At 38.7% G+C, this 18,281-nt stretch overlaps 1 protein-coding gene across 2 annotated transcripts in view; it reads left to right on the forward strand.

Moving 5' to 3' along the window:
- uri1 (URI1 prefoldin like chaperone) overlaps positions 1-15,814 on the forward strand; it is a 73,365-nt gene extending 57,551 nt beyond the window's left edge. The window contains exons 10-12 of one of the 2 annotated variants that reach the window (XM_072279685.1): positions 596-738; positions 850-1,096; positions 13,964-15,814. In XM_072279685.1, the coding sequence (XP_072135786.1) occupies positions 596-738; positions 850-1,096; positions 13,964-14,158 (585 nt within the window). In that variant the 3' untranslated portion in view covers positions 14,159-15,814. The remainder of the gene's footprint in view (positions 1-595; positions 739-849; positions 1,097-13,963) is intronic. The other variant, XM_072279687.1, reaches the window with a different exon arrangement.
- The last annotated feature ends 2,467 nt before the right edge of the window (positions 15,815-18,281 follow it).

Below are 18,281 nucleotides of genomic sequence, written 5' to 3' on the forward strand. Positions count from 1 at the left end.
TCCGTCACTTTCCCCATGTCCTTTCAGTGTTTTACTTTGTACATAACTCTTTCTTTATTAGATTAATTGTTAGTTGCTTCTATGACAGATTTTCCTGAAGGAAGTAAAAGCTTGCTTTATCTTTCGTTGTTGCAAACGAGATTTTGTCTCAGTACTTTTTCTTCTGTTACCACTGCCAATCTAAAAGAAAATAAATTCAAAAATTGTGACAATTCAGTAAGTATTAAATTAGTGAAGTTAAATATGTTTATTAAATTAGCAGTCCATTACTTCCCTTATTTTATCCAGTGACTTACTAATATGTTTCTTTAAATGGTAGGCCAGAGAAGGAAGATCAAAAGCCTTGAAAATAATATGATGTAATCCACATGCTTTAATGTAAAGGCATACCAAAACGCAAGTGTATTCATACCAGATTTATTCATAAATTCTTATCAATATTTTAACTCAATTTTTAAATTTAATTTATCAATTTGTATGGATTAGTTGCATATTTGCTATTAAGGAAATTAAATAGAAATGCAAAGTTTTTTTTGTCTTGTTTTATATTCAAAACTATTACTCAGCCTTTGTGTTTGAAATTATTTATCTCTAGGTAAGAATAAACACAGGCAAAAACACAACCTTAAAATTCAGTGAAAAGAAGGAAGAGGCAAAGCGTAAAAGGAAAAATAGCACTGGCAATGGAAACTCCAATAATGAATTGCCAAATATCAAAACTCCTGCAGACATTTACAGGTATTTTTATTTTATCACATTTTGAAATGGCATTTTCTCATTTTAGCCTGGTTTTTCTAACTTGTTATGTCTATCTTTCATCATTGTTAATTTATTTACTACTTTTTACAGACTTTTTGTTGATGTTGTAAATGGAGAATATATGCCTCGGAAATCTATTCTGAAGTCACGAAGTCGGGAGAACAGTATATGTAGTGACACCAGTGAGAGCAGCACAACAGAGTTTGAAGATCGGCGGTGTACCTTGCGCTCTCTAAGTCATGAAGAAGCAATACATAGTGATGCTAGTGAATGCAGCATTTTGGAAGAAGATGAACTCACTTCTAGTAAACCTCTTCCTTGGCCAAGCTCACTTGAGGTAAGAGATTATTCTTACAGTTTATTTTAATATTTTTTCTCAATTTTATTAGAAGAGCATGCTTTCTATATTTAAGCATTTATCTGTAAATGTATTGTGATGATTATGTATTTTCTAAATTTGTAGATGGGTCTTGCAGCAGTAGAGAATTTATGCCATGAGATGGTAAAGATCTGGGATCATTAGTCATGATATTTGTAGCTAACAGTGCCATTTGTAGCTAATGTTTGGTGAGGGGTTTTGTAATAGGCTTCAGAAATAGGTATATGGAGGAATTATATAGACAGGTATATGGAGGAATTTAAGGTGGGGCTTATATGGGAGGCAGGGTTTGAGGGTCGGCCCAACATGGTGGGCCGAAGGGCCTGTACTGTGCTGTACTGTTCTATGTTCTAGAAATTCACTGGTAAACAAGAAAAATATGCCAACACATGACAGATGAAATTTAAAGCAGACATGCATGCAATGGAATTATTCATTTTGGTAAGGAAAGTGAGCAGTGGCAGTGTATATGCATATTTTTGAAGGTCTTGGAACAAATTGAAATATGTTTTAGAAAACGTGGAATCCTTGGCTTATAAACAAAGATATTGCCTGCAAAAAAACAAAGAATTTGCATTAAACCATAAAATACCAGAAGTCAAAAAAGCTGTAGTTGTCCGAAATTTGAAGTAAAAAAAGCAGAATAATGGAAACAGCAAATTGATTAACATTCATAAGAGAAACAGATTTAATATTTCCCATCGTAAACCCTGGTAAAAATTCAGTAGATCAGAGCAAAATCACAATCAAGTTAACTGGAGCTGCAGCTCTATGACGTTCAGTTCATACAGGAGAATGAGGAGGTGATAGGAGCTATAGAAAGGTAGTCCCCTAAATTGCAGCAGGGATTGCCCTGATTGACTGTCAGGAATGGGAAGGGGAATAGACAGCCAGTGCAGAGTACCCCTTTGGCCGTTCTCTTCTATATAACTCTTTGGATACTATTGTGGGAGACTAGCTACCGGGGAAGGCTGCAGTGACCAGGACACTGGCATTTAATCTTCCTCTGTGGCTCAGAAGGGAAGGGGGGGGCAAGAAGTAGACTGCAGTAGTGATAGGGAATTCCATAGTTAGAGAAGCAGACAGAAGATTCTGTGGATGTGCAAGAGTCATACTGATAGTATGTTGCTTCCCAGATGCTGAGGTCAGGGGTGTCTCTGATTAGTTCCATAGCATTCTAAATGGGGAGGGTGAGCAGTCAGAAGTTGTGGTACACATTGGTATCAATAACATGGGTAAGAAAAGGGAGGAGTCCCTGAAAAGAGTCATTGAACGCTACAGCACAGAAACAGGTCGTTCAACCCATCTAGTCTGTGCTGAACCATTAATCAGCATTGTCTCATTGACCTGCACCTGGAACATTGCTCTTCATACCTCTCCCATCCATGTACCTGTTCTCTTGAATCTTGAAGTTAACCCCCCATCTATCACTTGTGCTGACATTTTGTTCCACACTGTCATCACCCTCTGGGTGTTCTCTTTAAACATTTCACCTTTCACCATTAACCCATGACCTCCAGTTGTAGTCTCACCCGACCTAAGTGGAAAAAACCCTACTTGCACTTACCTATTCTATACCCCTCGTAATTTTGTATACCTCCAGCAAATCTCCAGTCAGTCTTCTGTGTTCTAAGGAATAAAGTCTGAACCTATCAACCTTTCCCAATAACTCAAGTCCTGGAAATATCTTTGTAAATTTTTTTCTGCACTCTTTTCAACCTTTCTTGCATCTTTCTGGACACAGTACTTCAATTTAGGCCTCAACAAAGTCTTATACAATTTCAACATGGAAAAAAAAATGTCTCTGTGTCTCTGTCTCTCTGCGTCCCTCTGCCCCTGCAATTTCTGCACTAGCCTTCCATAGGGCCTGAGGGACCACATTAAGACTATAAGATACAGGAGCAGAATTAGGCTGTTAGCCCATCGAGTCTCTTCTCCATTTCATCATTGCTGATCCATTTCCTTCTCAACTCCAATCTCCTTCCTTCTCTCCATAACTCTTCGTGCCCTTGCTAATGAAGAATCTACCAATCCTTGCTCAATCTACCAATACTCAATGACATGGCCTCCACAGCTGCCTGTAGCAGTGAATTCTACAAGTTCACCACTCTCTGGCTTAAGAAATATCTCTTTATCTCTGTTCTAAATTGACATCCCTCTATTCTGAGGCTGTGCCCTCTGGTCCCAAACTTCCTTCACCATAGGAAACATCCTCTGCACATCCACTCTGTTGGGGCCTTTCAACATTCCGTAGGCTTCAGTGAGATCTCCACTCATTCTTCTGAATTCCAGTGAGTACCAGCCCAGGGCCAACAATCATGTTCATATGATAACCATTTCATTCCCAGAATCATTCTTACGTCTTCTGAACCCTCTCCAATGTCAGCATGTCCTTTTTTAGATAAGGGGCCCAAAACTGCTCTCAACATTCCCAAGTGACGCCTTAGCAGAACATTACCTCCTTGGTTTTATATTCTCTTTCTCTCAAAATGAATGCTAACATTGCATTTGCCTTCCTCACCACCAACTCAACCTTCAAATTAATCTTTAGAGAATCCTTAGAGGGCTCCTAAGTCCCTTTGCACCTCAGATTTTTAAATTCTATTAGAAAATTGTCTACACTTTTATTTCTTCTACCAAAGTGCATGACTATACTTATTCCGGCACTGTATTCCATCTTTGCTATCCTCTTAACCTGTTTACATCCTTCGGCAGCCTCTCTGCTTCCTGAACACAATCTGTACCTCCACCTATTTTCATATCATCCGCAAACACAGCCACAAAACCATGAATTCAATCATTCAAATCATTGACATATAACGTAAAAAGAAGCGGTCCCAACACTGACCCCTGTGGAACACCACTAGTCACGATCAGCCAATCAGAAAAGGCTCACTTTATTCCCATTCTTTGCCTCCTGCAATGTGCCAATGCTGTATGCAGGCTAGTATCTTTCCCATAATTCTGTGGACTCTTAACTTGTCAAGCAGCTTCACGTGCTCACCTTGTCAAAAGCTTGTCTAGCCAGCTTTTTATTTCTTCAAAGAATTCCAGCAGGTTTGTCAGGCAAAATTTTCCCTTAAAACTATGCCAACTTTGCCCTATATATTCATGTGTCCCCAAGTACCCTGAAACCACATCCTTAATAATCAACTCCAAAATCTTCCCAACAAAATAAGGTCAGACTAACTGGCCTATAATTTCCTCCTGCCTCGTTCCCTTGAAGAATGGAGTGACATTTTCAATTTTCCAGTCCTTCGGAACCTCCAAGAATCTGTTGATTCTTGAAAGATCAATACTAATGCTTCCACAATCTCATCAGCCACCTCTTTCAGAACCCTGGGGTATAGACCATCTGGTCCAGGTGATTTATTTACCTTCAGACCTTTCAATTTCTCAGGCGCCTTTTCCATAGTAGTGGCAACTTTACTCACTTATGTACACTGACACTAAACTTTTGACATACTGCTAGTGTCTTCCACAGTGAAGACTGGTGCAAAATACTTATTCAGATTGTGTGCCATTCCTTGTCCCCTACTACTACCTCTCCAGTATCATTTTTCAACAGTCCAGTTTCTACTCTCACCTCTTTTACTCTTTATATATCTGAAGAAACTTTAGGTGTGCATTTTAATGTACTGGCTAGCTTACCTTCGTATTTCACCTTTTCCCTCTTATGGCTTTTTAGTTGCCTTCTGTTGGTCTTAAAAAGCTTCCCTAACTTCACCATAATTTTTTCTCTTTATTATATGCCCTCTCTTTGGCTTTTATATTTGCTTTCACTTTTCAGCTAGCCACTGCTACATCACTCTGCCTTTAGGATACTACTACTTTTTTAGGATGTATCTATCCTGTGTATTCCAAATTGCTTCCCAGAAACTCCAGCCATCGCTGCTCTGCTGTCATCCCTGGTAGTGTCCCCTTACAATCAATTTTGGCCAGCTCCTTGCTCGTGCCTCTTTAATTCCTTTTATTACACTGTAATACTGATACATCTGACTTTATTCTCTGCCTCCCTCAAATTTAAATCTAGCTTAAATCTTAGAATTGTACACTGGGGAATATAGGGAGTTAGATAGAAAGCTGAAAACCAGGACCTCAGGGGTAGTAGCCTTTGGATTGCTGCCTATTCCACATGCTAGTGAAGCTAAGAATAGGATGATTTGGCAGATGAATGTGCAGCTAAGGAATTGGTGCAGGGAGCAGGGTTCAGATTTCTGGACCATTGGGATCTCTTCTGGGAGAGGTTATGACCCTTACAAAAAGGATGGGTTACACCTGGACTGGAGGGGACCAATATCTTTGAGAGCAGGTTTGCTAGAGCTCTTGGGGAGGGTATTAACTAATTTAGTAGGGGGTTGGGAATTTGAGTGATAGGGCTGAGAATGGAGCAGTTGGTTTACAAACAGGCAGTGTGTAGTGAGACTGTGAGGAAGGACAAGCAAATGATGCTAAAAAATTGCAGTCAGTGGGATGAGTTGAAGTCTAACATGGGGACAAAATCGAAAAGGGTGATGAATACAGAGCTGAAAGTGATGCTTTTGAATGCACAGAGTATATGGAATACGATAGATCTTGTCACACATTTATAGATTAGCAGGATTGGTATTGTAGGCAACACTGAGTCATGGCTGTAAGAGGATCATAGTTAGGAGTTTAACATCCAATGATACACATTGTATCAAAGGGACGGGCAGGTAGGCAGAGGGTGGTATTGTTGAAATCAAATCCTTAGAAAGAGGATCGAAAGATGTAGAATCCTTGTTGGTAGAGTTAAAAAACTGCAAGGTTAAAAAGACCCTGATTGGGAACTATATACAGACCTCCAAAGAGTAACTGGGATGTGGGATATAAAGTACCTCAGGAGATGGAAAAGACATGTAATAAAGGCAACATTATGATAGTCATGGGGGATTTCAATATGCAGATACATTGGAAAAATCAGGTTGGTGTTGGATATCAAGAGAGAGAATTTGTAGAAGGCTTTTTAGAGCAGTTTGTGGTTGAACCCATTAGGGAAAAGGCAGTTAGGGATTGGTGTTGTGCAATGAATCAGAAGTTGAAATAAAGGAACCCTTAGGAGGCAGTGATCACAATATGGTAGAATTCTCCCTGCAGTTTGAGCAGTCAGATGTGTCAATATTACAGTAGAGTAAAGGGAATTGGAATCATGATAGGGGAGCTGGCCAAAGTTGTTTGAAGGGGATACTAGCAGGGATGATGGCTGGAGTTTTTGGGGGCAATTGGAAGGCACAGGATAAATGCATCCTAAAGATTAAGCAGTATTCTAAAGAGAGGATGAGACAACCAGGACTGCCAATGGAAGTTAAGTACAACATAAAAGCAAAAGAGGGGGCATGCTGTATAATATAGAAAAATTAGTGGAAAGTTAGAAGATTGGGCAACGTAACAGAAGGCAGCAAAAAAAGTCCAAAGGAGAGAAAAGATAAAATAGGAAGGTAAGCTAGTTAATGATATAAAAGAGCGTACCAAAAGTTTTTCCACTGAAAGAAACTAGCAGTATGCCATAGATTACAGAGTGTTGGGGCAGAAGTGTGCGAAGTTGCCATTACTGTGGAGAAGGTGGACCCCCCAGAGCTCTGAAAGAGTTGGGAGGATGAAGAGATTGTGGAGGCACTATTAATGTTCTTTTACGAATCATTAGCTCCTGGAATGGTTCCAGGGTAGTGGAAAATTGCAAATATCACTCTACACATTAAGAAGGGAGGGAGGCAGAAGAAAGGAAATTATAGACCAGTTAGCCTGACTTCAGTGGTTGAGATGATGTTGGAGTCTATTGTTAAGGAAGAGGTTTTGGGGTACTTGGAAGAACATGATAAATAGACCAAAGTCAGTATGACTTCCTTAAGGGGAAATTTTCCTTGACAAATCTGTTGGAATTCTTTGTTCCCAGAGATTCTTAATTTTGTCTAAAGGAGCATTCTTTGTCTCCAGTAACATTCCATAAATATTAGATATTGAACCGTTATAAAAAGGTATCAAATTAAAAATTACATCTAGTAAGTTCTTACCTGAGCTTATAGGAGATGTGCCTAATTGAGATCTTAGTCTCTAATTTGTAGATATCTAAAAAAAGTGAGTTTTGGGTAGGCTATATTTAGCTGAGAATTGCCCAAATGAAAAAAAGATTTCCTCCAACAAACAGATCCCAAAAACATTTAATACCCAACCTGTCCCATTCTTTAAAAACTAAATCAGTCATGGAGGGTTTAAAAAAATAGAATAAATGGGACTTACAAACATCAATATCTGAGGAAACTTGGAATGAAATTTTTAAACTGGTTAATACGTCATCACTATGTGCTCGCCATTCCTTCATACAATTTAAGGTGGTATATAGAGTCCATATGACCAAAGATAAGCTATCTCGTTCTTATTCAGATATATCTCCCTACTGTGACAGATGCAATAATGGAGAAGCTTCATTAATTCATATGTTTTGGACTTGTCCACGTCTTGAAAAATATTGGAAGGAAGTTTTTCAAACTTTTTCTTTAATTTTCAAAGTCAATTTGAAGCCTAATCCTCTGACGGCCCTATTCAGTATTGTTGCAGGACAAGATATCAAGTTGAAGACATCAGATTTGCATATTTTGGCCTTTAGCTCTCTTATAGCTAGGAGGGTGCTTTTGTTTAAATGGAAAGATGTTTCTCCTCCTACTTATGCTCAATGGTTATGCGATGTTATGCCACGTTTAGATTTAGAGAAGATTGTTGTTCAATTTCTGAATCTCGTCAAGACTTTCAAACATTCTGGGGACCCTTTCTGAATTATTTTCAAAACTTTCAAAACCCTCAATTTGTTGCTTAAATTTAGATGTTGGCTATTACTAATTTTTATTATACGGGAACATATTTTACCTTTTTTTCTCCTTAATAAACAGTTTCGGTCTTGGTAGGGGTTAGAATCTTTTTTTTTGTAATAAATTAGTATATTTCAATATAACTTTGACTAACCTACATGAATATGGGGTAATGGGATTGTTATAATGAATAGATATAATGTAATATTTTTTTTTCAACCTTTATATATACTTTCTTCTACTCTGTATTCTTTTATGTAGAAACTAATAAAAATATTGAAAGGTAATTATTTGAGGAAATAACAAGCAGGATAGACAAAGGAGAGTCGGTAAATGTTGTTTATTTGGATTTTCAGAAGGCATTTGATAAGGTTCTACACATGAAGTTGCCTGTAGTATTACAGGAAAGATACTAGCACGGACAGAAGATTGGCTGACTAGCAGGAGGCAAAGAGTGTGAATAACGGTGGCCTTTCCTGGTTGGCTGCTGGTGACTAGGAGTGTTCCACAGGGGGTCTGTATTGGGATCGCTTCTTTTTGTTCTATGTTAATGGTTTGAATGATTGAATTGAAGGCTTTGTGGCTGTGTTTGCAGACGATACAAAGATAGGTGGAGGGACAAGTGGCATTGTGGAAGCGGAGAGACTGCAGAAGGACTTGGATTAGGAGAATGGGCAAAGAAATGGCAGATGGAGTACAGTGTCAGGATCTGTATGGTTGTTTGCTTTGGTAGAAGGAATAAAGGCATAGACTATTTTATAAATTCAAAAATCTGAGGTAGAAAGGGGCTTGGGAGTCCCTGTGCAAGATTCCCTAAAGTTCAACTTGGAGGTTGTGTTGGTGGTAAGGAAGCAAATGCAATGTCATTTCAAGAGGACTAGAATCTAAGAGAAAGGATGTAATGCTAAGAGTTTATAAGACATTGGTCAGACTGCATTTGGAATTTTATGAGCAGTTTCAGGTCCCTTATCCAAAGAAGGATGTGCTGGCATTGGAGAGGGTCCAGAGGAGATTAGACCATAAGACATAGCAGAATTAGGCCATTCAGCCCATCGAATCTGTTCCGCCATCTCATCACGGCTGATCTCGCTCAACCCCATACTGCTGTCTTCTCGCCATATCCTTTGATGCCCTGACCAATTAGGAAACTATCAATTTTCGTTTTAAATATACCCTCGGTCTTGGCCTCCACGGCTGTCTGTGGCAGAACATTCCACAGATTCACTACTGTGTCAAAAAAAAATAAATTCCACCTTCCCTTTGTTCTAAAGAGTCACCTGTCAATTTTGAGGCTGTGTCCTTTTCTCGACACCCCCCACCATAGGAAACATCCTTATCGAGTCCTTTCAACATGTGGTAGGTTTCAATGAGATCTCCCCACATTCTTCTAACTTCCAATGAGTACAGATCCAAAGCTGCCAAACACATCTCATATGATAACCCCTTCATTCCTGGAATCATGTTTGTGAACCTCCTCTGCACCCTCTCCAATAATAACACATCCTTTCTGAGATAAGGGGCCCAAAACTGTTGACAGTACTCCCAAGTGCAGCCTGACTAGTGTCTTACAAAGCCTCAGCATTATCTCCTTGTTTTTATATTCTATTCCCCTTGAAATGGAATGCCAACATTGTATTTGCCTTCTTTACCACAGAATCACCCTGTAAATTAACCTTCTGGGAGTCTTGCATAAAGACTCACAAGTCGCTTTGCACCTCTGATGTTTGAATTTTCTCCCCATTTAGGTAACAGACTACACTTTTGTTCCTTTTACCAAAATGCATTATCATACACTTCCCAACACTGTATTCCATCTGCCACTTTTTTGCCCATTCTTCCAGTTTATTCAAACCCTTCTGCAATCACATCACTTCCTCAGCACTACCTACTCATTCACCTATCTTCGTATCATCTGCAAACTTTGCCACAAAGCCACCATTTCCATTATCTAAATCAACAACGTGAGAAGTAGCAGTCCCAATACTGATCCCTGAGGAACATCACTAGTCACTGGCAGGCAACCAGAAAAGGCCCCCTTTATTCCTACTCTCTGCCTTCTGCCTGTCAGCCATTCCTCCATCCATGCCAGTATCTTTCTTGTAACACCATGGGATTATGTCTTGTTAAGCAGCTTCATGTGTGGCATCTTTTCAAATGCCTTGTGAAAATCCAAGTAATGACATCCACTGCCTCTCCTTTGTCCACTCTGCTTGTTGTAAGAATGATTTACAAGATTCACAAGAATGATACTGGGAATGAAAGGGCTAACATATTGAAGAGCATTTGATGGCTCTGGCCTGTACTTCTCCGAGTTTAGAAGATTGAGTGGGGTTCTCATTGAAACCGATCAAACATTGAAAGGCCTAGATAGAGTGGATGTGGAGAGGATATTTCCTATAGTGGGTGAGTCTCGGACCAGATGGCTCAGTCTCAGAATATAGGGATGTCCATTTAGAGCAGAGATGAGGAATTTCTTTAGCCAGGGAGTAGTGATTCTGTGGAATTCATTGTCACAGACAGCTGTGAAGGCCAGGTCATTGAATATATTTAAAGCAGAGGTTGATAGGTTCTTAATTAGTCAGGGCGTCAAAGGTTATGGGGAGAATGTCGGAGAATGGGGTTGAGAAGTATAATAAATTAGTAATGACGGAATAGCAGTGCAGACTCGAATGGTCAAATGGCAAAATACTGTTCCTGCAGTCTGTCTAAAAAATAGTTAGGAATGGAATAAAGTTAAATATATTGAAATACATACTGGAAGTTGGAGTTTAACAGCTTGCTGTAGAGTTTTGTTTGGTATGAATAATTTAGTAACATTCCATAGCAAGTCCAGAGGAAGAATATGTGAATGGAACAGCTACTGAAATGTTACCAGGAAAAACTTAACAGTGAAATGGCCTCAGTCTGTTTTTGTAAAATCCATAGGCTATCTTGATTGATTTAAAATTGGAAATTAATTATATGATTCAATACATTTTTTGTGAGCCACTTTACAAGGGAAAGAAGCTGTTCCATTCATGAAACTTCTCTCTGGCAATCCTTTGGTATGTCATCAGATTGGTTATCATATATGAATAACTATAGTAATTACCAGCAGGCTGTTGAACTTCAAGCTCCAGTCCTTTTCATAACATGTCCATTCTTATTTCCTTTCTGAGCTTTATTGTGGTCATGTGAGAAAACTGCATCACCCAGTTCTCGATTTTGAAGCCAATTGTAGGGAATTACCCCAATGCTTTCATTAATATCCCCCATTGCAGAGCAGAAAGCAAGGATCTTCCTGATCGGTAATGCTTACTGCCATGATTTAAGTGTTGCAAATTAAAAGTAGCACATAATGAAATACACCATGCAATTTCTTTGTTTAACATCCTCTTTATTAATCACAATTAGTTCATATATTACACTATAGTTTCAAACAATTATTTAAATCTTTAGTTTTACAATTCATTTAGTTATCTAACTCCAATGTCTACTCTTACAACTTCCAAAACCTACTACTTATATTTAGGTATTTCATGTGTCCTTTGAACCTTTGCTGTTTCAAATATTCAAACAGCAAAGTGTTCTCTAGGCTTCTGAGTTAATATTTTTTGCAGATTTTCTCTGGAGTTATTGCTGCTGGTATTTCATAAGACACCTTTTTATTCATTTCCAAACATTGCGTAATTTTTAGCCATTTATTTCAAGTTCAAGCTTGTCTTTCAACCAGACATGAATACCCATGATACAGCCAAACGAAGCAGTCAACGCCAAGGTACAAAACACAGTACCAATATTCATAAACAGTACAAAGCAAATATAGTACAATTAGATAGCAGTAAAATATAGTCCAAGTCTGTGAATGTTGCAGCAGTCTGTAGTCATACACAATACAGCTTGTCTTCTGCTGAACTACAACTCCACTCCTTATTCATTCAGGTATATGTTTCTTGAACTTCAAGTTCTTTCTGGTGCCATACTGCAATAACTTCAACCAGCCATTTGCTTCCTTAATTATCAGAATGTTTGTCTGTACTCTGCAATTTATCAAGATAGTCTCTTTTGCAAGATGTCAATTCTCAAAACACCTCATTTTTTCCTTTCTCTAGATAGTTCGCATTGGGATAATTTACAGTGAAATAGTTCATAGAGGGATAATTTATAGTAGGATGTAAGTTTTTTTTTCTCAGATGATGTTCACCAGATGCCGATCATGTAACCTTTCTCCACTGCACTATTTGGTTCTTGCTTTCAGCATCTCTTTTCAGCCAACAGGATGTCCTCTCAGAGTATGATGCAATACTTGACATCTCCCTCTGACTATTACAGATGAATAATTATGACTTTGAACTACCTGCGGAGATCCAGCTTAAAATTCCATGTTGAATCCACCCTGATTTATACTGCTGTTGTTTATTATTTCGAGCACCTGTGTTCTGATGCAGTTAGCACCAAATGCCATGCAGTCTTCAGCACCTTATTCTGGTTTGTGAAAAACCAAAATAATAGTAGTTTCTTAATATGTGCATGTGTTGGCACGAGGACATTAGTTTGTTTTCTTTTGGTTCTTCTGAGGAGTTTCTAAGTACTTGATCATTGAAGTTACTGTGGTATCACAAGTTCTGGTAAAAATAATGTTATTGATGGCAGCAACATGGCTGCATGAAACATTTGTAGCCATGTGGTGATCAACACAGTGCCAACATTAATGCGCTGTCTCCTCTGACTGAGAATAATGCAAGGCTGCCTTGATGCTCTTCTGATGGCAAGTGTTTATGGTTTTGCATAATGTATGTAATGTTGAAGTTGCTGAAAGCAATGTTATGCTAGGTTGGCCATACAGCTATGTAGCCAGTTATAATATATCTGGCCTCCTACACAATACTAGCTGTTGTGCTGTGGATTATAGGTATGGAAGCCCATCTACTGCCTTGAGCACTGCCACTAGCTAGTTACTAACCAAGTGCATTGACTGTTAAGGTGAGTTTCTGCAGATGCTGAAAATCCAGAGTAACACACACAAGATGCTGGAGAGACTCATCAGGTTAGGCAGCATCTAAGAGAAGGACTATTTTTGCATTTTACTGTCTCATCAGCCAGGTAACACCATCCATGCTGTAAAATATGGTGGAGATAGCGTCATGCTATGGGGATACTTTGCAGGGACTGGAAATCTGGTTGGGATTGATGGGAAGATGAATGCTGCTAATTGTAGAGAGATCCTGGATAAAAACTTGCTAGCCTCTGTCAGAAAGCTTAAACTGGGGAGGAAATTCAGCAGGTCAGTACACTGCTGGAGCACAAATAGTCTCTTCAAATGAAGAAAATTGATGTCCTTGAGTGGCCCAGTCAGTGTTCTGACTTTAACCTGATCGAATATCTCTGGCAAGCCCTCAAGATTGGTGGCCACTGCTACTCTTCAACCAACCTGGCACAGCTTGAGCAATCTTGCAAGGAGAAATGGCCAAATATTGCTCTATTGCATTGTGGAAAGCTGATAGAGATTTAGCCAAAAAGACTACTGACTATAATAACTGCAAGGGGTGGTTTAACTAAGTACTGAGTAAAGAGGGATGAATACTTTTGAACTGCTGACATTTCAGTTTTTGAATTTTTAGTTTTCATGCTTTACAATTTTCCTTGGTTTTTGGGCTCTGCTGTGAAAAACAGAGCTTGTGATTCACAAATACAAATTCTCAGTTAAATTGATCAAGATCCCTGGTTATATTACTCATTTTTTGTGAACAAAAGGTTGGGAGCTGAGTACTTTTGAAGGCACTGTATACTCCATCTGCAGATAAGAGATCTATCTAAAAAAAGTATTTCATCTTTTTTAGATTGCATTGCTAACTTAAATGAACCTTTTGCTTTCTTCAGCAATGAAGGTTTCTCATCGGAAATTGAAAGATCAAACTTTTCAATTTGCAGGTCACAAACAACTATCATTATTGAATATAAAATAATAACTTAAATAGCTTGCTAAGTTGATAGACCAATTAATGCTTGTTATTTTTGCTAGGCATTTTCTGGCACAGTAGTGGAAAAGGAACCTCTCTCATCTACACAAATTCCACATACGACTATTGCCCATCCTATCCTACCCACAATTCCTGAGAAGAAAGTGTCGGAGGAAGAAAGTTTTCTTGAAACTCCACAAGAGCCTCCAAAGAGGGTTTCAAAATTTAAGGCTGCCAGGATGCAGCTGAAAAAGTGAACTTTAACACCATCTGTTTAATATTTTGTGGCTGAATTAAAGGTTGTTTAACAGGATCTTTGCACAATCCAGGTTTGCACAGCATCTTGTTTAGTTGCTTGTTAAAAACAAAACTTTTCAGACTGTGATTTCCAGTACTTTAATCATTTGATTGTTTGTTTCTAGGAAATAAATTGAATGTGAAATTGATTTTATATATTTTCCACAATGCCATATTTTCCAACATGCATAAGTTTAGTTGTTGGGCAATAAAGCAATTTAGTCAGGTTTCTTGATGTATTTAACCTGCTACACATATTTTAACATATGGAATAGATTCTAAAGGTACTGCAACTTTTTTTTGAGCTGTAAATCCTACTTTGTGTAGGATTCTTAAAAGATCTTTCTAAATGTGTTCACTGGAAATTTACAAGCTTTAATCTGTAAATTTGTGTTGTGCATTAGTCTCATTTTAATAAATTTTGCACGACATGATATACTTATGTATATCTTTTTAAAAAAAAAATGTTCCTTTGATATATGATGAACTATAGAACATAATGAATACTAGGGCATGATTGTTACAATTTAAAATATTTAGTTGTACTTTGCATTTTATTTGTGTTTTTGTTTCTAAAACAAAGACATGTCAACTCATTGGGAATGGAGTGCTTCAGGATATTTTAAGGCATTCAGCTCTTGTTGCAGATGTAGGTCAGCAATGACAACATTTTCCAGACCAAAATCTGTGATGCATCTCCATGTGTTCTTCCAGAGGCATCTGCCTTTGGAATCTTGCACCTTTTTAATAAAATCTTTACCCATTTTTATCATGAGGCTCAGGGCCTGTTTCATCCTTCTATGATTTAATGAATTAACAATTATCCCATTATTACCTTTTAGAAAAATCAATGAATAATATGACTCTAAACAATAGTGGTGTCATTGATAGCAAGTTATTCCTGATAAACTTGTAGTAATCGTAAGATTATTTTATATCCATCATATATAATTCATGCTACATTAACTTTGCTAGGATATATTGTTGATTAACCTGTTTTGAAATTCAAGTTACAAAAAATTATTCATTTTAAAGTACTTCTGTAATGCATGTTTTTAATAGATGCTATCTTTTGAAATAGTATTACTTGAACATCAGATGAAATGCAGGTGTCAGCGATTCCTTCCATTAAATGGAAATTTGCTGGTTTACTAATCATCAGATAAAAGCTTCTATGGGTGTAAATCTTAGATAAACAGTGGTCTGATGGATAGCATAGCTTTCCTTTAGTTTATAAAAACTAAGTAATAAATACAAAGCACAAATTAAACATTATTAGTAAATTATAGTTTAAATAGTAAATTGGAATTTCTGCAACAGTTCTTATTTTCACTGTTAACTTGGCAGAAAAGCAGAGAATGATGAAAATAATTATTTGCAAAATTTTCCTAGGCCTGTAGAAATACTTCAGTACACTTAATTAAAATACTTTATGCTTTATTCAGATAGGTTTAATTGTTAAGGCCATTTTTATTAAATCTTTGGAATGCAGATATTCTTGCCATTTCTTTATAGTGCTTGAATAAATGGCAATGCACCATCTTTATGAACTGTGTAGTCCTTCTGGTGAAGGTCCTCCCATAATGGTGTTGGGTGGGTAAGTTCAGAATAGAGAGAGACCAATTACGGAATTGTGATGTACAGTACATTAAAATGTTGTTATTCGTACACACTCAGGACTTCATTCATGTCAGTCTAGCAACTTATTTAGACTCTTAATATTTGAACACTTTTAATTCACAATATTTAGGTGTTACACAGAATGAAAATATTTCCGCTGTACACGTATAGTTACAAGGGAGAATAGGAAATGGAATCAGGTAGGTTTCAAGGGAGCCTGGGATCCAGAGCCTGATTGAATGAAGGGGAATGTGGCAAATGTGCTCCCAGTGTATGAAAGGGAGCTGATGAGTTAGTACCTGCTGAGCCAGAAAGTGTCAGATAATCAAAGGTGGATTATTGGCATTTAACTGCAGTTCTAAATTACAATGGTGTATAATCTGAGGGGAACATACAGATAGTAGTGTTCCATTGCACCTGCAGTTCTAATCTTTGGTGGAAGAGATCATGGATTTGAAGGCTGTTGATGGTGGAGTAGCCTTGATGAGTAACTGTAGTACATTTTGTAGCTGACACATACTGCAGCCAAAGTGCAGTGATGGTGGATGAAGTATCAAATAAGTAGGTGATTTTTTTTGTTCCAAATAGTGCAGAGTTAACAGTTTTAGTTTAGGGATGCCAGGAGTTAAATTGCAGAATGACAAGCCTCTGACCTGCTCTTGTACCTATAGGATTTATAGAAACATAGGAAACCTATAGCACAATATAGGCCCTTCAGCCCACAAAGCTGTGCCAAACATGTCCCTACCTTAGAACTACCTACGCTTACCCAAGCGCTCTTATTTTTCTAAGCTCCATATACCTGTCTAGGAGTCCCTTAAAAGACCCCATCTATCGTTTCTGCCTCCATCACCGCTGCTGGCACCTATTCCAGGCATCCACTGCTCTGCGTTTTAGTAAAGAAAAAACTTACCCCTGATATCTCCTCTGTACCTGCTTCCAAGCATCTTAAAACTGCCCTCTCGTGCTAGCCATTTCAGCCCTGGGAAAAAGCCTCTGACTATCCACACGATCAATGCCTCTCATTATCTTGTACACCTCTATCCGGTCACCTCTCATCCTCCGTCGCTCCAAGGAGGAAAGGCCAAGTTCACTCAAACTATTCTCATAAGGCATGCAATCCAATCCAGGCAACGTCCTTGTAAATTTCCTCTGCACCCTTTCTACGGTTTCAACATCCTTCCTATAGTGAGATGACCAGAATTGAGCACAGTACTCCAAGTGGGGTCTGACCAGGGTCTTATTTAGCTGCAACATTACCTCTCGGCTCTTTAACTCAATCCCACGGTTGATGAAGGCCAGTGCGCTGTATGCCGCCTTAACCACAGAGTCAACCTGCGTAGCAGCTTTGAGTGTCCTATGGACTCGGACCCCAAGATCCCTCTGAGCCTCCACACTGCCAAGAGTCTTACTATTAATGCTATATTCTGCCATCATATTTGACCTACTAAAATGAACCATCTCACACATCTGGGTTGAACTCCATCTGCCACTTCTCAGCCCAGTTTTTCATCCTATGAATGTCCTGCTGTAACCTCTGACAGCCTTCCACACTATCCCAACACCCCAAACCTTTGTGTCCTCAGCAAATGTACTAACCCCCCCCTCCATTTCCTTGTCCAGGTCATTTATAAAAATCATGACGAGGAGGGGTCCCAGAACAGAGCCCTGAGGAACACCACTGGTCACCAATCTCCATGCAGAATATAACCTGTCTACAACCACTCTTTGCCGTCTGTTGGCAAGCCAGTTCTGGATCCACAAAGCAATACCCCCTTGGATCCCATGCATCACTTTCTCAATAAGCTTTGCATGGGGTACCTTATCAAATGCCTTGCTGAAATCCATATACACTACATCTATGGCGCTACCTTCATCAATGTGTTTAGTCACATCCTCAAAAAAAATTTGGCTGAATTCCTGGTTAATGATGGTCCTTAGGTTGTTAGTCATGGTGAACTTGACAATAATATTTTAAGTATTAAGAGTAGATAGTTTAGGGCCGGCTGGTGGCGCAATGACATCGGCGCTGGACCTGGGAGCAGAGGTTCCTGGGTTCGAAACTAGTCAGGTCCACCCCCGAGTACGCTTTCCATCCGTGTCAGATTGAGTGTCGAGAACGCAACTCGACCTGGTAAAACAAAGAGAAAATACTGCGAAAAATTTCTCTGTGAGAAGTGGCGCGCCACACAGTCTCTCTGTCTCTCCCTCTGCGCCTTGTAAAAAGCCATGAAAAAGACATAATCACGGACGCATGCAGGCACACGCCAAAAAAAAGTAGATGGTTTAAACATTCCATGATGATAGTAATTGCATGACATTTTTGTAGCATGAATGTTACTACTAGCCCTAGCTGAATGGTGACATGATCTTGCTACATGTAGACACAGATCACTTCATTTCCTGACGAGTCGTACATGAACCTGAACTTGGTGCTGTCCTCAGAGTATTCGCACTCCTGAT

The sequence above is a fragment of the Mobula birostris genome, chromosome 15 (assembly GCF_030028105.1).
Source record: "Mobula birostris isolate sMobBir1 chromosome 15, sMobBir1.hap1, whole genome shotgun sequence".
Taxonomy (NCBI): Eukaryota; Metazoa; Chordata; class Chondrichthyes; order Myliobatiformes; family Myliobatidae; genus Mobula; species Mobula birostris.